This window comes from Panulirus ornatus, chromosome 40 (genome assembly GCF_036320965.1).
Source record: "Panulirus ornatus isolate Po-2019 chromosome 40, ASM3632096v1, whole genome shotgun sequence".
Lineage (NCBI taxonomy): Eukaryota > Metazoa > Arthropoda > Malacostraca > Decapoda > Palinuridae > Panulirus > Panulirus ornatus.
Window position 1 is genome coordinate 13,177,469 of NC_092263.1, and position 21,090 is coordinate 13,198,558.

The following is a 21,090-nucleotide window of genomic DNA, read 5'->3' on the forward strand; positions in this document are numbered from 1 at the left end:
ATGTCCTTAATCTTCCCTTCCTTCTTACTCCTTCTTCTTCTGCCAATCAGTCTTTTATCATTCTTTCTTCATTTATCCTCTTCATGTGTTAGCATACCTGAAGTTAGTTTTCCCAGTCATACTGAGCTTATGACCATACCTTGCTCACATACTGTCATTCCTTACATGATCACCCCTCCTCGCTTCACATACTGTCATCAGGCATTTTATTTCCAGCACACTCATCACCTTCCATTCTTTTGCTTTCATTGCCCCTAGCCCCACTTACCTATTTATGCTTATGTGTGCAGTTTTTTAAACCTGTTACTCCTAGTCACAGATCCCATTTCAGCACACATTTCACAAGCTGTTTCTTTTTCTTAAGCAGCCCAGATAGCCATGGCCCCCCAATTATACCTTCAACTGCCACATTATCAGCTTATATATTCAAATTGCACACCATAAGGACTCAATCTCTATTGAAATTGCCAATGTACTCCCAAAAAAGCCCTCTCTCTTCCTTACCTCTCATATTTTGAAATGAGTAGGCACGAATGATTACCCACCTCTTGTATATTTTCATTCTTGCACTCATTGGTCTTGAACTTACTGTCTTACCCTGTTTTAATGCACTGCAAAGGCTCCTCCTCCTCTTTGCTCTTATCCTTACCTGAACAGATTTTACCCCTTGTACATTCCCAAACCATTCTCCCTCATTTTTCTTGAGCATATTTTCCCTCAGATTTAGAACCTTAAGGATCTGGCTCTCAGACATAGTACCTGTCTCTCCCTTCTTGTCATGCTGGTTACACACATGCCTTTTAAGACACTGGTATTTTCAGGCATTCTTAGGCATTTCAGGTCTTTGTACTCTGATCTTTTATGTGATGTTTTAGTGTATGGCTTATGACATAAATGTTTGGATAAGATGATATGAGGTGATTCCAGCTTTGATTATGGGAAATTACAAAAATGAAATACATTAATGAAGGGATCATATGCAAAATTATTCCTGGTAGACTTAGAACTTGTTTATATTTTTTTAAAGATTTTAGAGAATTTAGAAATTTATTCATGTCTGCTGCATTTTTGTAAATGTATACATCTTTATTATTTATTTATTTGTTTATTATACTTTGTCACTGTCTCCCGCGTTAGCAAGGTAGCGCAAGGAAACAGACGAAAGAATGGCCCAACCCACCCACATACACATGTATATACATAAATGCCCACACATGCACATATACATATCCATACATTTCAACTTTTTTTTCTTCATACTGTTTGCCATTTCCTGCATTAGCGAGGTAGCACTAAGAACAGAGGACTAAGCCTTTGAGGAAATAGCCTCACTTGGCCCCCTTCTCTGCTCCCCTTTTGGGAAAAAAAAAAATCACTGCAATATCATCCAAACCTGCCGCCTTGGTGGCTTTCATCTTCCACAAAGCTTTCACAACCTCTTCTCTGTTTACCAAACCATTCTCCTTGACCCTCTCACTTCACATACCACCTCGAGCAAAACACCCTATATCTGCCACTCTATCATCAAACACATTCAACAAACTTCAAAATACTCACTCCATTTCCTCACATCACCACTACTTGTTATTACCTCCCCATTAACCCCCTCCACCGATGTTCCCTTTTGTTCTTTTGTCTTATGCATTTTATATACCTACTTCCAAAACGTCATTTTGTTCTCCCTAAAATTTAATGATACTTTCTCATCCCAACTCTCATTTGCCCTCTTTTTCACCTCTTGCACTTTTCTCTTGACCTCCTGCCTCTTTCTTCTATACATCTCCCAGTCATTTGCACTATTTCCCTGCAAAAATTGTCCAAATGCCTCTCTCTCCTCTTTCACTTACAATCTTACTTCTTCATCCCACCACTCACTACCCTTTCTAATCTGCCCACCTCCCACCTCACATCTTTAAGTATTATAATTTTATCTGTCTTCCAATTACAGATACAACAGAAACTGCACTAGCATTTAGCAAGCACTTTGAATTACAAGTTTCTCAGTATGACCATGTGTCATGTATCAGTCTGGTGGAGCAGACAGGAAAGGAGAAGGTGATTGCTGATGCTTTCCTAAACAATATTCTCCAGCTGGACTCTCCCTACCTCACTTTTATTACCTTTGACTTCCATGAATACTGGTGAGTGTTGATCTAACCATTGTAGTTGTACCTGCTAACAAACATCAAGGTATGGTAGGTTGTAACACTACCTATTATGATAATAGGCAATAACACTCCACCTTGTAATGGTAGGTAATGATTACACTTTGTATGATGAATATACCCCCATTTAGTGGGACAGTGATGCTGATTAAGATAATGACAGGTATTGATATTCCCTTTCCTCTTGGTGGATAGTAGGATAAGCTGTCATAAATGTGTTGAGGCACTTCATTTCTTAATGTTATTATATTGATGCAGTATCATATTGTAGGTACTGCTGTTATCCCACTTAATGGATGAGGCACTACATCTCTTAATGGTAATATATTGATGCATCATATTGTAGGTACTGCTGTTACTTCACTTGATGGTTGAGGCACCACACTTCTTAATGGTATTATATTGATCCATCATATTGTAGGTACTGCTGTTACTCCACTTGATAGTTGAGGCACTACATCTCTTTATGGTAGTATATTGATGCAACATCATATTGTAGGCACTGCTGTTACTCTATTTGATGGTGTTTGTTCTTAGTACTCCATTGAACTCCAGTGCTGCCTCTCACCCTTTAGTGCCTCACCCTTAGCAGGCCACTGGCAGAAGGAAACTCTAGTGCAGTTTTTCCAGAGGCTCTTACCTAAAGTTCCTACTGACTGCTTCTACCTAATACTCCAACCTACTATTTCTGCCTGATGCTTGCACCTAAATGTTTCATGATAATGCACTTTATAATTATGATGTACTGATTAGCCAGATGAAGCATTATGAAATGCAGTATTTAATCTTATCAAGTATAGATGCCTTTCATTACATTATATTCCAGTTTTGAAACAAAAAAGGTTTTAGCCTGAAAAATACTCTGAACTGCATTGTTTTATTTTTCTTCAGAATATATACTTGCTTCAAGATCTTAATACAGGACCTGTTTTTTTGTGCTTGGGTTGAAATTTTTTTGTGGGCCATGAAGTCATGTAATCAAGAATTGTATTTTTTACATGTTTAATATGTTTCATGAGTGTTTGCCATATAATTAATCAGTACCCTTTGGCTGGAGTATTTATGATGCCATGCTGTCAGTCTCCAAAAACATATGTTAAATCAGCTCATAATGCTAGATTTAGAGGGGAAGTTTTTGCACACTGATGGTGGTAGTTCTGCTGAACAGTAGTCTCTGATTTCAACTTGGTAAACCAAATGACACATTGTCTTTTTTCCTGCTCAGTCAACAATATCTTTCAGACATTGTTCAGTTGCTGTTGATCACTCAGAACATGACATGCAAAGCAGAAAAGATTTTTGAGTTATGTGATGACATGCAGCAAACTACATCATTTAATTTTACTGATTTAGAGGTAATGATATCATATGATCAGCAAGGGACCTCAGAAACTCTGTATTTCTCATGAAAATGTTTTAACTTATGACCCTCATTTTGTCAGAGATGACTGTAAGGATCGTGTTGAACCCACAAAGAAGGAAATAAAAAAGATTGGTGAATGTTATATCTTTAGATCAAAATAAAATTGGGCCAACATCCACCTACAGTACAAACATTGCATTACATTTTGATCTGTGTCAGTTCACTATAGGGTGTTTCCAACCTTTTTTTTCCATGTGTCAGAGGGTGAAATTAAGTAACATATGAATGTAATGCCCCTATGAGCACAGTAAATCATGTTACTGTCAGTGTACCAGTTATGGTTATATTCTAAGAAAGGTCCTATTTAGTAGTTGAAGATAACTGTGTGAGATCATGGAGTGGCAGAGAGCTTGTGCATGATTAACCTTATTGTTTGGTTTCAGAAGGGAGCTATCATAGTACTGTGACTTTAAGTTGAGTATTTATTTGTGGAGCCTCTGAAAAGAACTTGAGAGCACTAACTGTTTCTGTAACTTTCAGCCGTGGGATGAGATATGAAAATGTCTCATTGTTGATAGAAAGCATAGAAGACGTCATTGGGAGGATGCTGTACTGCTGGGTGGACAAGGAAGGCACCATTTGCCGGCAAAATGGCGTCTTCCGAGTCAACTGCATTGATTGCCTTGATCGAACAAACGTTGTTCAGGTACTGCGTTACATAGATTAAAGTCACATTATATTAGATTTTATGCATTTTAAACTCTGTTTCTTTGTATGCAGTGAGTGCATTGTGCTAGCCCCTCCTTATGGGAAATCTCTTTATAGGTACTCGTAGGTAAGAAAATACTCATAGTCTACCATCCATACCCTCATTAGGCAAAATCAGGTAAAGATGCTAAATATTTTAAAGGTAAATGTAAGGTTGATATTTGATTCTTTTCAAATAGTATTGCTATTTTCTTGTTCAGTTTTCATTTTAAGAGATATTCTTGTTTTCCACCCATATTTGCAGTGCTTTTATCGAGCTTTGATATACATTTCAGATATTTTTTTTTAGCTTTGTTGTGTGTTCTTTCTGCAAGGAACATTTTTATTTTCTTGATAGTTTGTGTAGCTATTTCTCTTCTTTTTTTCATACATTTTCCATTTTTATTCTCCCATTGCAGTAATAGCTTTCTTTTGCCTCCATGTAGTAATGACTTCACAGAATCTTTTGTTCTGCAGGTCCATATTGTAAGTGCGAAATTCTTATTCCAGTTAATGTTTCAACATAAGTTGTTTAGCTCAACAGTATTTCTCCTCTTGGAAGTTTTTTCCATACTTTATAGCCAGTCTCTGTTAGTGAGATTGCACTGGGAACATCCAAATTATTGAGGTATCAGGCATTTGCGTAGAAGAGTGTGTGCAAGAAATTCTAAGAGAAACAGAAGGATTTATATGTGATATTTTGGATTTGGAAAAGTGTATGATATAATTGATAGAGATTCTCTGTGGAAGGTGTTACAGATATATGGTATGGGAGGAAAGCTGCTTAGAAACTGTGTATATTTCACTCTTATGTCTCCATATTTTTTCTGTAGTAATATTTGCTTTTTGAGATTAAATTGCAGCAACATTGAATGTGCTCAGAGTTTGCTTGGAAGCATCATTCATACATCACTGTTTTCTATATATCTTTTCTTAGCAGAAAGAGCACACTTCCATGACTTTTTTCCTGCATTGTGTCAAATTTCTTAACAAAAGCTCAAAAATGATATGTGGCTTCTCATATTCATCAGAGTTTGACTTAATTTTTTGTGTAGATGTAAGGGCTGGTATATCATGGTCTTTAGACATATTTTATTGGTAAATTTTTGTATTCTTGTAAAGTAAAGCTTGTATTCTTGTAAAGTAAGCCATGAAAATATCATGAATCTTGGATTGATTATCAGCTTTTGTTAATTTGCTTAAATCCCTGCATCAGTCTGTCGTATGATGTCTAGCCACCACATCCTAACATACCTTTACAGTTAGATTTCAGTGTGGAATTTTGTGTTCCAGACTGCAATTGCTAAGTCAGTTTTAGAGGGTCAGTTTGTAAAGCTGGGGATGATCCCTCCTGAACATCCGTTGCCTCCTGCCTGTCGCTCCACCCTCCAGATGATGTGGGCCAATAATGGTGATACCATCAGTAAACAGTATGCAGGAACTTCAGCCCTAAAGGTAAACTTGCTCTGCGTATGTAATGATCTGAATATGATCTATGAAGATAGAACCAAGTCCATTGTCCAAGCATTCATCCAGTTCTGTTGTACCCAGAGATTTTTATTTCAGCACACTACCTTTTCTAGTTCCTTTCAGATTTAAAAACTTTTGAATGCTATTCATTTACGCCTCCATTGCATTTTTAGAGATGACAAGGATCATATACTGGAATCCGTTAATCTGTATGTGTCTGCACCCCTCGATCATTAGCCTTACTAAATTGTTTCTAATTTTAACAAACATTGTGTTATTACTCATCAGTACTTAAATCAGATTAAGAAATGTAAATGAAACACGTAATCTTGAGTCTTTCCATATGTACATTTAAGACTTTAATTTCCAGTAAAAAACTTTTTAGGATAACTTGAGATTAAATTTGTTTTGAAGAATACTTGTGCTTTCATTATTTGTCTCAGTTTAAAAAGTGTATCCAAATTGAACTCATGTACTCTCATTAATATGTATGTTCAGGCTGGTGTTTTTAGTCAGTATTCTGATTTTGTGTGTTATCTTTGGCACCCCATCCATTTGTATGGGGTAGATCAAGTGCATACAGCCTACCAGCTCACTCTTACATGCCTACATTCTAAAATTATGTCTAATGTCTTTAAGGAAACAAAGTCTTCAGCTGATTTTTATTGTTTGTCATTCACTTCAAACACTAAGTTGATAAATCATGTTAGATTCACATCTCTGTTTTCTCATACATGTTGAATTTCTTCACCTTGTTCCCTCCGCCCCTAACACATATATATTCTTTGTCATTCTTTTGTCACTCATTCTCTTCATATGTCCAAACCATTTTAACACACTCTCTTCTGCTCTCTCAACCACACCCTTTTTATTTCCACACCTCTCTCTTACGCCTTTCATTACTTACTCGATCAAACCACCTCACACCACATATTGTCCTCAAACATTTCATTTCCAACACATCCACCCCCCTCCTTACAACCCTATCTATGGTCCATGTCTCGCAACCATATAACATTGTTGGAAATACTGTTCCGTCAAACATATCCATTTTTGCTCTTATTGTCTGTGTGTATATATATGAACATCCTGAACTTCTGATTCTCACATTATCCATGTTAAATAATGATGAGTTTCAATCAGACTGTTAGAATGCTGATTTTTTGATGTATTATAGGTAAGACTTGAGAGACTAAGCTGAATTGCACATCAATGAATTTCCACTTGAATTTCTAAAGTTTAGTTACTGATTATAAGGTTCACTTTATGCTGTTAATGTTAAGGTATCAGTTGAAGTAGTTTAAAGAAATTATTATATCACACACTAACACTTTTCTGTATGCATATCTTGCACCATTGTTTGCTATCTGAAGCTTTGTAGATTTTGGATTAGGGTCAGTATTACATTCTTTTCTATTGAGATACTATGGCAGAATCATTTCAGATTTTTCCAGCACTTCTTGTTTTTGTTAATACTGTATAAACTGAGCCTTTTCATGTGAGATATGACTTTTTTTCATTAAGTGTAATTTGTTAACATTGTTTATGCATTCACTTCAGGGGGATTTTACTAGGACAGGAGAGAGACGATTTGCTGGGATGATGAAAGATGGGATGAACTCGGCCAACAGGTTAGTGCTCATATCTGACTATGATCTTTAATTTCTGGAGTGGGAGGCTAATCATGGTCATAATCTTTAACAGATTGTTTTCTTAGATGGTTGTCTTTTCTCTTTGACCATTTTTTACCTGTATTTAACACATACACACACACACACACACACACACACACACACAAACTTGTCATAGGCAAGATGTGTGTGTTAACATACATAATAGTAAAGACATGGTACACATATGCAAGGTTAAAGATGGGGCAGCTCAGGTGTAAAATTCTCTCCATGTAAAACACATATGATTACACACACACACACACATGTATATATATTTTTTTTTCTTTCTTTCAAACTATTCGTCATTTCCCGTGTTAGCGAGGTAGCATTAAGAACAGAGGACTGGGCCTTTGAGGGAATATCCTCACCTGGCCCCCTTCTCTGTTCCTTCTTTTGGAAAGTAAAAAAAAAAACAAGAGGGGAGGATTTCCAGCCCCCCGCTGGAAATATATATTTTATTTTATATTTATTTTGCTTTGTCGCTGTCTCCCGCGTCTGCGAAGTAGTGCAAGGAAACAGATGAAAGAAATGGCCCAACGCACCCCCATACACATGTATATACATACATGTCCACACACGCAAATATACATACCTATACATCTCAATGTACACATAGATATACACACACAGACATATACATATATACACATGTACATAATTCATACTGTCTGCCCTTATTTATTCCCATCGCCACCTCGCCACACATGGAATAACATCCCCCTCCCCCCTCATGTGTGCGAGGTAGCGCTAGGAAAAGACAACAAAGGCCCCATTCGTTCACACTCAGTCTCTATCTGTCATGTAATAATGCCCGAAACCACAGCTCCCTTTCCACATCCAGGTCCCACAGAACTTTCCATGGTTTACCCCAGATGCTTCACATGCCCTGATTCAGTCCATTGACAGCACGTCGACCCCGGTATACCACATCGATCCAATTCACTCTATTTCTTGCTTGCCTTTCACCCTCCTGCATGTTCAGGCCCTGATCACTCAAAATCTTCTTCACTCCATCTTTCCACCTCCAATTTGGTCTCCCACTTCTCGTTCCCTCCACGTCCGACACATATATCCTCTTGGTCAATCTTTCCTCATTCATTCTCTCCATGTGCCCAAACCACTTCAAAACACCCTCTTCTGCTCTCTCAATCACGCTCTTTTTATTTCCACACATCTCTCTTACCCTTACATTACTTACTCGATCAAACCATATATGGGGCTCCATGAGTGTAAAATTCCTGCCCCATACAGTGGAAACAAGTCATTACAAATGGGCAATTACACCCATTTGGATCCTTCTCATAATGGGTTGAGGTCATCAGTGGTGCTCTGCAGGGTAATGTTTTGGGACCATTGCTCCTCTTGATATATGTAAATGACTCTCAGGAAGGATTGGATAGCTAGATATATTTACGATTGATGCCAAAGTGTATCCTTTTGCAAGAGGCCTGGACAGACTCCAAAGTTGGTTTGATATTTGTGGGATGAAATTAACCCTTAGTTGATACAAGGTAATGAGAATGAGATACAGTGAAAAAAGGCCTCATTATGTATGTTATCTAGCAGAACATAAGTTGCACGTTCTGTATTTGAGAGGGACTGGAGAGTAGACATTATACTTCACCTGTCACCATAGTCCCACATTAGGGAATAGCAAAGAAGACAAACTGTCATCTAGCAGATATTAAAGTAGCATTCAAGTATGTGGGTAACTAAATATTCAGTAAGCTCTTCACATCCATCATTAAACCACAAGTAGAATATGCTTTGCAAGTTTGGTCACAGGTCTTGACCACAAGAAAATAATAGAAAAAGAGAAAAGGTCCAAGTAAAGCATCTAAGATGGTACCAGAAAGATGAGTTACAGGAAGAGATGAAAGGCCTCATATTTGGACACAGTAAAAGAAGGAAGAGTAAGATGTGACTTTTTAAAAGAAGGAAGAGTAAGATGTGACTTTTTTTTCTTTTTTTTTTTAGCTGAGACGGCACAAGCAGGATGTGACCCCATGCACTTCACCTTGGGAAGCCTGTGAATGCGTCACGGTCAGGAACACTAACTGCTACACCAAAACTGTAAAAGTTTTAAACCAGTTCGATGATGTCAAAAGTAAACATTTCTTTGAAAGATGCAGTGATAGAACAACCAGAGACCATTAAATGAAATTAAGCTAGAAACTTGAAAGAAGGAAAATAAAGACATAGGGTGATGGATGAATGGAATAAACTGAATCGGGAAATGATAAATGTAGTTAGCATACAGATGTTTAAAAAGATGTATAGTAGTAGAGAAGTAGAGATGGTTTAGGAGATAAGGCCCTGTTTAGCATACACGAGCTTTATGTTTTTAAAGCTTTGTGATGATGTCTTCAAAGAAGACTTCTTCAAAAGATGCAAGGACAGAAAAACTAGAGGCCAGAACATGAAATAAAGAATTAACTTGTTAGAAAAGGCATAAAGAAGTCCTAATAGCATAAGAGTGGTGGATGAATGGAATAAGCTTCATGAATTACATGATCATGATTGTGGATGGCATTGGTTTGCCTTCTCTTTAAGCCATGCATTCTTGATTCTCCAGAGTAGTAACTAGCATTGTGGTCCATTACAGTAATCTCACAGGTTTTTCCAAGTCCTGATCAGGGTAGACAACTCATAGTTACCCTCCATTAGGTTTGTTGATAAATGGATGTTTGGTGTAAGTTGCATATGAACACTGAATGGTGCTGTTATTGTTTGATTTTATTGAACAGCGTAGTTTAAGTAATATTTTTGATTTTTTGGTGCCATGCACTTTCTTAATGAAAATGTTAATCTCAATAAACTTGATTAATACATCTTTAAAAACCCTTAAAGTTTGTGTACCTATTCAAAATGTGATGAATGAGTGGATGCTGTGCTTGTTTGGTAATGATACCAAAATAGAAAAATATTTGGGGATTTTTAGTGAATTTCTGTCGTCTTCTCCTTCATAATACCTATAGTACACCATCTATGGCCTCTTCGTTGTAAATGCTGGAAGCTGCACACTGAATATAAACAAACTTGCCCATTAGTAGGATGATATATATGTATATATATATTTTTGTGTTGAACATAGCCATGTGAAGTCCTTTCATCAAAGTTTGTGAAGTACCACCCCTTGGGAGCCAAATAGCAGACAGAGGTCAGCTTGACAGCTATATGTATTTCTGTTACAGATACTATAGGAATCACTTCCTTGACACTTACCGCCAAGTAGCCATTGATGTTATGCAGGGGTTGGAACTCTCAGATGGTCAGTGGCAGGAGATTGACTATGTCGAAACTTTGCTCAATGTTGCAAGTGCCTTAATGCCAATTGGTCCGCCAAGTTACATGGCAGAGATTGCTCCTGGCAACGAGAAATATCTTGTGAGCGCCCTCTATTCTTTGTCCAGGTTAGGATGGATGCTCTATGGCAAGGGTTGTGTGCATTATGGTACCTAAAAGCATAATTATCTGCCTGGTTGTGCCTGCATCATGTCCCAAACTAATCCTGTCTGATGATTTTCATCTGTTCAGAACTATTTTTTTATTTTTTGTCTGTATATCATTTTTATTTTCAGATATTTTGAGCTATGTTTGTATTTCTTAATTATTTTATCCTGTATTGATATGTGACTTGATGAGTTATGGTTGATGATCACTACGTGCAAACTCACACACCCTATTTAACATATACTTTTTGGAAGTTACAGGTTAGTTTGTGGATTAATTTTCTAATATTTCAACCAAAGACTCAAGTAGCTACTAATTATTAGATGCAGATGGCATCTTAATGTAGAATTCTATGGTAAGGTTGTCATTGTAAAGAAAAGTATGTAAAGATTTTCCTGTATTAACCTTTTAGTTTATCATTTTCTTGATTTGAAATACATTATTGTTTTTGTCAAGAGTTTCCATATATATATATCTTCTTTGCTGCCCTATTTTGCATCTTTCTGACTAGATATGTAATGGAATAGGAAGATGGAAAGTCTTTTAAGAATACTTCAAAGGGAAGAATTTGTCTACAGTGATCCAGTACCAGGTGTTTAATCTGTGATCAGCTGTCTGGATTTTGACCTATTTTTTCCAGAGAATAGTTGATCAACTTTTAGAATTTAGATGAACTCAGATATTTTCAACTGTGAATGTAAAGTTTTCTAAAGTGGTTTGCAACAAATAAAACTTTCCAAGACATCATTAACTAGAACAATGTTTGTTCATTTTTTAACTTGAAACATGGTTTTCCAAGATTTTATTTGAAGCACATTTCCCAAACCTATGGTCAGTTCGAATGATGTTTGTGTCAAAATAAGTTTATGGAGAATTGTGGTTTTCCCAAACCCCATAGATAGGAATCATGATTTTTTGAAGTCTGTTTGACCAGAATCTTTTCACAGACTTGTGTAGCTGAGAACCTGGTTTTTCAAGATTGTTTAGTAAGAATCATGGGTGCTTGAGTATACTTAAGAAGTGCTACCCTTACTGGCCATTGAGAAAACCCAGTATTAAGGGTAACTTTGCCATTTGAAGGACATGAAGAACTTGAAATTCAAATTGCTAAATTTTTCTTAAAAGTAAACTAATAGAGGTTTCTCACTATAGCAGGAGTGTTTCAAGAATAACATACTCATTTTTGTCATCATACATTTCCATTTATATCTTTTAGATTTTTTCTGTACCCATCCCTCAGACTATTTTACCTTACACATGAGCATAAATAGGTTATAGATGTATGTTTTCTTCAAGATAGGTTTTTTTGTGTTGTGATATTTATACTCCATTGACATTAAGGCAATCTGCTTTGTATCCCAAGAACCAGTTTCCTTTTAATCTTGATCATCCCAAACCCAGTGTGTTAGTTTGATATTGTCATCTATTCAGCATTGCAGGATGTATCAATTCTACAAAGACACCTATTAACTGCTTATAGGTACAGACCTCCCATGCCCAGCTGAAAATGCACCAACAACTAGAGTTAACTTTTCCAGACATAGGACACCTATTTCTGGAGCCTGCCTTTTCAGTCTTTTTCTAAGAAGCATATTGATGAGGAAAAGATATTCTTTTTAGTCTAACATAAATTCTTTTATCATATATTCTGTAAATGCTCATTAAACCTCTCATAACATATAAGGCCCTGTCGTCAAAGCACTGTAGCATTGCTTAAGATGCATATCCAAGGATGCTGTAATTTACATTCCTACTATACTACTCACCATTGTCCAAGCTGTCGCTCTTTGATGCTGCTTTTGGAAATAGAGACGTCCATTAAAGAAAATTTTAAACTTGTAAAACTTTAGACTTCAACCATTTGCTGATGGTTATATTTTATTGAGTACTTAAGTAGTCTAGATCTTAATCGTTAGTACCATTTGACAAAGCAGTATGATGTATAGCATATTTTGATAATGGTCTACTTGGCTATAAGTCCAGAGGCTGTTTATCTTATGTACTGTGGAGACAACGTGGATCTCTCTAAACCATTTTTTTTTGTGTGAGTGTGAGGTGAATGCCTATCTTCCCTCATAAACCACCTGTTTTGTGTTAATTTAATGGGTTCAGCTTGACCTGGGACCACCCTCTGACTAATCAGGAGGCTCCAGTTGGTGATGCTTTGATCTTCCATTATCAGTACTGATCTGCCTCTTATTGTCTTGGATCATAGAATGTATCAGACACATGTTGTTAGGGTATTGTTTGATTGTTTCTTCTACCCATTGTGAATGTTATTTTTTCTATTCAACTTGGGTTTAGGGTTTTATGTGATTGACTTACATAACTTGTAACATCATGTGGCATTCATAATCATTACTGCTCCACATTTACTCACTTGGTATGGTAACATAACTGTACAAATGATGTGCTGCATGGTTTGTCACTGTATACATAGCTATACACTGAGCTCATCCCATATGTTTTGAACATCACCTGTAATTAGGCATTGTTTATCCAGTTTATGTAAGTTTCTGTCTGTACTCTCCACTCCCTTTCCTTTTGTTTTGGTTGTGGTTTTGAGTAATCTTTTTACTTTCCTTTGGAGGCTTGTGTTGTGTAGGTTTCTTACAGGGGAGATTCACAGGGATAGGGAATAGAATTGTGTTTTCTTAGAATGAAAACATTAATTTGGAGCCTTGACTTGTGCCATCAGGGATTAGTTTTCAGTTTGATAGTTTCTCCAGTCCATGTGTTTAAGATATAGTTCTTTTCTTTATGCATCCCGATATGGGTTATCATTAGTTCGAATCATATTACAAACAGAGGATTTTTCTCTGGCATTGTAATGCATCATTGGTGTATATAAATCTCTTTCTTTATAGCCATTGGTGCTGTGAGAGGAGTTAGAGAGATACATGCAATATTCAGATATAAGAACTTATCCTTTTGGTGGTTGAAATTATAGAATACTTATTAAAGATTACTGAGGGGAGTATGTTCTGGTATCCAGGAAGTTTAAACCTCTCTCAGTAAGGAACAACTCTTCTTAGATTTTGTTTCCTGCTTGTATATCAGAATCCATGAGGTATTGATATGCCTTCTCTTCCTCTAACGTGTATGTTAATGAAGCCTTCCTCTGAATATTAAGGATTGATATGCTGGAGTCTTGGAGTAGCTAACGTTAGGGCAGACACATCCTTTGTGGCAAAGATGATACCTAAGGTAATGTTTTTAATTGCAGTCTTGCAGAGAGGCTTTTTCGAAACCTACCACTCCATGTTGGAATGCTCTTGTGGCTCACAGGATGAACTTACTTTGGAGAGAAATGTAAGATGTGTAGTATGAAAAGTGCTTTCTCTCTGGTGTGATGTCCTGCAAGCATTTTTACCAGTTTTTGTTTCTCCTTTCCTTTTATTCTTTTTCAGAACGTTATTCTAAACTGATGGTGACCACCATCATTTTGCTGTCTATACTCTGAGAATTATTGAGGAGATTAGTACCTACAGCCAGGGATGATGCCTTCATTGCTGAGAGGTTGTTGATTAAACAGAACGTGGACCAGTAGGTGGTTATTGAGAGGTGATAGGCATTTACCTCATCAGTAAGATTGAGGGTTAAGAGGTTTCTGACCCCCAGAGATCTAAGACATATCTCAATGAAAGAAAGCATTATTCATACTTCAAAACATATTTTGAACAGTTCTTGGGTTTGGAAAAATACACATATACATGTATCTGTAAGTTGTCTTCATTTTCACTGAATGTTATGCCCAGAGATTGTATTTTTCTGAATTGATGGTAATTTTTAGTTTTTCTGCATAGATTTTCTGTATTCACATACTTGTTAGTGCTCCCATCCCAACATTTTTGCACTATATCTGGAAGATTTGGGACATGTTGTACCACTTTTATCTTTATGGTGGAACTTTCCATTATTTTTAGAAATGCCTTTTTGCCCACCTGAACATCTGTTTTTATTAGACATTATCTAGCTGAGTATATTGATTTGTCTACATTACCCATTGTATTTATAATTACCTTTCTCTTTCTATCATTTCATATATGACATGCTTAGTTGCTTGTTTTTCTTGTTTAAGCACTGCTAATGCATAATCCCCTGAGACACATAAGCACTACATATTTTGATATATTGTAAGACTTCTAGTGTAAATGCTTGAAAATTTTGTTAAGGAACTTTACCTACATCCTCTGTAGTAACATTAACAACACTAGAATGTTATTCAATTTTTTAGAAAAATGGTAGAAGAATAAAGGTGAGATGTTCAATGAAGATGAATTAAGACAGAATAGGCATGTTTCATAAAGCAGATTGAAGTTAAAGGAAAACAAGAATCCTTACAGCTTTAGCACTGGAGATGTATGACTCATCTTGTATGTTTGTAATGTGTCACATACACTGGTTAGTGTATTTCTACATTTTGAAAGATAAATCAACCCTTTTACTGTAGTGCTTGACTAAACTAGATTTAACTTTTTTTTCGTTTTACTGCATAAGTTGACTTATGTCGTGGGAGCCAAAATATTTTACCATTGTTATGACAGTTCAGCAGCTTTGCCCTCTACTTGAAAATGTTCATCAAACACCCCTCTGAGCTGCCATTTTAAAGCAGCTTCAAGAACCAAGAGGTGAATAAATGTCAGTTCGCCAAGTTAGGTCTCTCTCATGCTGCTCACACTGCAATTACTATTTTGCAATAACTCAGTGAAGTTATGTATTCCATAATATCACAATATGCAGTGTAAGTGTTTATGTTATATCTTGTGTGATATAAGGAAAATATGGATATCTGTAGATGAGAAAATAGGTAACCTAGAAGCCTCAAATTAGATTGAAGGTATCACAGGGTCTAAGGCAGGACCTAAGGGTGCCAGAGTGTGGCCATAATGCCCAGAAAAGGCCAGCTTTCAAGGTTCATCCCTACTAATGCTTCATTGTACTCATTCTGCTCAGCAAGTGTGCAAAGCTGGCTAAAAAGGTGATTTGTTATCCATTTGCAACAAGGCATGATACTATTTAAAGGTTTACATAACAGCTTCTTAGCTCAAGCAGGGTGTCTTGATGTTATTATCACAATCAGATGAACATTGGAACATTGTTATAGTTCACTGCTCTTATTTTGACCTTGGTTTCGTCTGTTATCATGTTGTATGTATTGATGAATATGTAATTATTAGTTAATGGACTAAAACAAGATCTCTAACATGTGGTTAAAGATGAGATATGGAAACTGCTGTTGGTGCCTTGTCTTGGAAGATCTTACAGTGAACTATGGACTAGCTCATCCTTTTGTCATATGGTATGGTTTCTTTGTTGTATCGTACTAGAATGTATTGTGGTGTGTTCAGTAAAATACTAGTTGAGCTAGGTTGAGAATATGTCTTGTGTGTGGAAGACATGTTTCCTACATTTACTGAAAAAAAGGACCAGATGAAAATATGCCTCATTAGACTTGGCATTAATCTTTGCATGATTCGGTACATTGCACATATTTGCCCGTGTAATGAGAGTTAACCACAATGACTAATTGCGGCATTCCTGTTAGTCATATTGAGTACCAATTGAAACATTTCTTTCCTGATTTTGTACATATAATTGTTTGCTGATTGCAGTTTTTTTTAACATATGCCTAGTATCATTGTTATTACATCTGAGTACTACACTTTTTTAAGAATCATAATTTAGTATATTTTAATGATTGACAGTTGTGTATGTTTGTTATTTTACCCTGCTTTTTTTTTACAGGTATTACATGAACAGATTTAAAGATGCCTATCGACAAGCCACTATTGATCACTTGCTTGGTAAGAAATGTTAGATTTTCATCATATGAATTTATATTAGATTATTCGTATATTATATTATTCATATTTACTTGTATATACATTATTTAGCTGTTAAATGCACTTTCTTTTAACTTCACATTTACATATTAACATCTTTTGATGCTATTTTATGCATTCTCAAATTCCATTTTTTTTTTTTTTTAAAGTCTGTTGCCTCATATTTTTATTTCTTGTCTTCACTCTTTCCTTCCTCTACTTTCATGATATATGAAAGCCTACCTGCTGAGGCAACCATCATCCTGATCCAGCAGTTGCATTTCAGTGTGCAGGGAATGGCAACTTCATTACTTGATGTTCAGTTTAATTAATCAATTCCTGTATACAGTATGTGGGCTTGAACGTACACAGAACGTTTAGTGATGTAATGAAAGTGATGAATATCAGAAAAGTAGGTAATTAGCTGAATGAAGTTAAATCATCAGTGAAAACAACCACATATATCATTATTTTTATTTAAAGTTGATCAAAACTTCAGTTCTGTTAATGGTTTGTGTCTCTTCACTTTGTACATTATGTTGTTGCCCCATGCATCCATGCGCATATTAGTATGATTACTTAAGAACATTATGTGATAGAACTTCAAAACTACTTCAAAGGTACCCACTCAGGAGGTTATGAATTGATTAAGTTTTGGGACCTGTGGTTGCATAGATTTGCATATTGAGATGATATATATACTTTTTTTCTCAAAATACAATAATATATATACTGAATGATTGGATGTTAGAATTTATAGCATATGCATTTATCAAGTAGAGACAAACATCATGGCATACAAATTTTGATGAGCTCTCTTCCCCCAGTTGTTGGTGGGTTGTCAGGCAGTGCAGGTGCTTCTTGTTCCTGTAATGTGCAGGGTCATTAGTATTTCCTCAGGGTGTATCAGTTGATGTGCCAATGCACCACAGTGGCTTGTTTGGTGAAACTGGACAGTTCTTCCATGGACAGCATATCCCCCCTTAAATTTCACTCATCTTTCTTAGATTTGTTAATATTTTGGGTCTCTAGTGTTGCCTGTGGATAGGGGGCTCTCGTTTCCTTACATTATACATGACAGCTAGAGAGTGGATGTGGGAATAAAAGGCTGTTCTTTGTCTGGTCCTAGTTCTACATAACTAATGCAGGAAAGAGCAAACAATTATGAAAGAAAATAATTATACATATCATACATACCTCATGTCTTGGGACCATTGCTCCTCTTGATATATGCAAATAACTTTTCAGAAGGACTAGACTTATCCCTGAATATGTTTAAAGATTATGCCAAGGTCATAAAAAAAAGTAAAGATTGATGAAGACTGTAAAAAGGACTTAGAAAAGCATCAAAATTGGTTAGATATGTATAAGATGAATAAAAGCCTAAGTAAGTGTGTGTTATTGGAAGTAGGATTTGAGATATTATCTAGCTTTAAAATAAGATACAGGATCTATGTGTGGGTAGAACATAGGATCAACATTGTTCTGAAGCTGTCACCAGAACTCCACATCAAGAGAACTGTTATAGAGTAACTGTCCCTTGGCAAATATCATAATTGCATTTCTGTACATGGGTAGGAAAATGTCCAGCACAAAACTAGGATGAGCTTTTCAGGTTTGTCAATGTACATAAAGAAGCACAAATAATGAATTGAGAAGGTCCAGAGGTGAGAAACAAAGACTGTACTGTACCTGATATAAGAAAGCAGAGTTACAGTGAAACGTTAGAGGTCATAAAATTGTCCAGTGTGGAAAAGAGAAGACTTAGGGGAGAATTGCTTGCAGTCTTTAAGCTTCTAAACCATTTAACAGTGTTAGTGAACAGTTTTTCATGAGATAGGGCAACCAGAAGCCATAACAAGAAACTGAAAAAGTTTTCTGAAAAGAAGTAAAGAAACACTTATTTATCAGAATAATGTATAAATGAATAAACTGGAGATGAAATCACGAATGCTTGAAAGTGTGCAATAGCTTAAAAAGTTGCATAACAATAAAGAAAGTTCAAGAGTTGGGACCCCATAAGTATACGTCTTTTTCCCCATTCTGTACAAATAGGTAATTACATAATTGTATCTTGTATTCAACAGGGAATCCTGTAACAGAGGACTTAATAAACCTGGAAGTGGCAGGTGATGAGGAGGAATCATCCATGACCCCTGAGCATGTTAAGCATGTTATTGATGACTGCAAAAAGCTTTTGGTGCCAGATGCAGAAACTATCCTTGGAGCATGGGGACTTATTGATGCTGATCCCTCGTGAGTTGCATACTCTTTAAAGTGTTGACTCAGCGATAGCGAGTTTCAAGGCTTTGCAGTAAATTTCTTCTCCTATTTATTGAAAGTGCATACCCTGTAAATGAATTATGTTTCATTTTGTTATTTGAATATTATATATGTGAAGGATTAAGGTTGTTGTATTTTTATAATTTTATCTTTAAATGTACCATTGACTTTACATAGTTTGGTAGTTTGCTGCTTTACGTTTAAGTTAAGAAATGCTTTTTGAATTAAACATTATACTGTTAGAATAATATTTGTAATATTTTAAACCATTTTTGGCAAAGGAAGTTTAGGTACTTTTAATGGTATCAGTTCCCAGGTTTAAGCATTTTTCTTCATTTCAGAACTGGGGACCCTGATCAGACTGATATGGACATCATTCTTGTGCTGACCCGTGATTCTTATTATGTTGCACAGTAAGTATTGGTTTCCTTTCTTTCTCTTCACAGTGTTTATTTTAATTTTGAATTTCTTTTTTATTTAAAGTTATATATGGAAATTCAAAATTTCTGTCATGCATTCCATATTCTCCATTAGTTATGTATTGAGTTCTGTCATGCATTCAATATGCTCCGTTAATTATGGTAATGAGGCACAGGGATTTAAAATGATACTACTGCTAATAAAACTTGACTTGAACTTTTTTCATAAAAGAGTTCAAGGGGATTCCTTATGAAGGTCAGCAACCCCTGTGGGCTGCATCTTTCCTCTAACATGATTCATAGGTTTTAGATTATACACGTTTCTCAGGATGAAAACTCATATATAATTGAAATTAATGTTAATGTTTATTTCGCATGAATATAAACCAGATTTTACTTGAATTTTCACCACTGTTGTTTTGATACTTTAGTTTGTATATGAGGGATCCTCGTAATGATGTTTACAATTGAACAAACCATTTGAAAAGTGATTTCATTTAAGGCAAAGAGGAAGACATTCAGAGTAATCTTTGGAACTAATACCACATATTAGTAATGATTTACTCATTATTTTTGCTTTCAGGTATGATGAGGAGACAGACCAGATCCTTCATTATGAGAGGGTGTCTTTGATTGACCTAGAGAAGATAGAAATGGGACCACATACTTGGTAAGTTTTGTCATTATGTTTAGTATATGAAGAAACACAGTTAAATTGGTGGTGTTACTGAATGTCACATTTTTACCCTTTCTCTAACAGTTGACTGAAGTTGATTGAACATTTATTAGTTAACTGCATAAATCAACTTTAGTCAACAGTAGCTGAATCATTTTTCATTATCCAGAGTTCATTTTATGTGATTTTTAAAAAATTATGTAACACTAAAACCCCTTTTAAGGGGTTCCTCCAACTTCTAGGTAGCACTACATCCAGTAGCAGGAAAATTAGTAGGAACAATAGGTAGGAGCCTCTGCAAACACTGCACTAGAGTTGCCTGTCTGCCAGTGGTCTGTAAAGGTGAGGCACTAGAGGCTAGTAATGGAGACTGTTGCTGTGGCCACCGCTTTGAGGGAGTTCCACGAGTAAATGTATGTTGGAGATATGGGTGGATGGATTGTGGTCTTCTTTGGTATAAAATGTTCCTTCCTAAACAAGATTGCCCTCCCTTTTCATCCATTGACAACATTACAAACTCATTGAAGCTGACTTTTCACCTGTGGTATAACTACATGCAAACAGAGTCCCACATCAGCATGGAATATGTTATTATTGGCATATATATGTAGTATTAGACTTTAAGGAGTTTACATAATGGTTTTATAGTTTATTTTAGTACATTTTTTTAGTAGCATGTGAGTTTGATGCGAGCCAATGAGGCCGCTCTTTGTTCCTAATACTACTTCGGTACATGGGAAACAGTGAACAAGAGTGAGTAAAGACTGCAAAAGTGTTAGGTGAGGGAAAGTTTTTATTTCTACTCGGATGTTGGTGTTTAGTTACTAAGTAGTTTGGTTGGGGGGTCTAGTGCTGTTGGAAATAGAGTGATGAGCATATTGAATTGAGATTATATTAGAAATCTTTTTATTTAATTGTGTAGGTTTTGAATACTTGTTTAGTTTGCTAGTAATTGTACTGGGTGCTTTGTTTTATGCACTTTGATATTCTGTTATATTTGCTTTTGATAAATAGGA

The 21,090-nt window shown here is 36.0% G+C and overlaps 1 protein-coding gene across 3 annotated transcripts in view; it reads left to right on the top strand.

Moving 5' to 3' along the window:
- Positions 1–21,090, top strand: part of sp3 (phosphatidylinositide phosphatase spermathreecae) — a 40,844-nt gene that overhangs the window by 11,662 nt on the left and 8,092 nt on the right. For 2 of the 3 annotated variants that reach the window (XM_071685635.1, XM_071685637.1), the window contains 9 exons: positions 1,949–2,141; positions 4,069–4,234; positions 5,569–5,730; positions 7,306–7,376; positions 10,613–10,831; positions 16,620–16,678; positions 18,784–18,952; positions 19,321–19,392; positions 19,982–20,068. In XM_071685635.1, coding sequence (XP_071541736.1) covers positions 1,949–2,141; positions 4,069–4,234; positions 5,569–5,730; positions 7,306–7,376; positions 10,613–10,831; positions 16,620–16,678; positions 18,784–18,952; positions 19,321–19,392; positions 19,982–20,068 — 1,198 coding nt within the window. The remainder of the gene's footprint in view (positions 1–1,948; positions 2,142–4,068; positions 4,235–5,568; positions 5,731–7,305; positions 7,377–10,612; positions 10,832–16,619; positions 16,679–18,783; positions 18,953–19,320; positions 19,393–19,981; positions 20,069–21,090) is intronic. The other variant, XM_071685636.1, reaches the window with a different exon arrangement.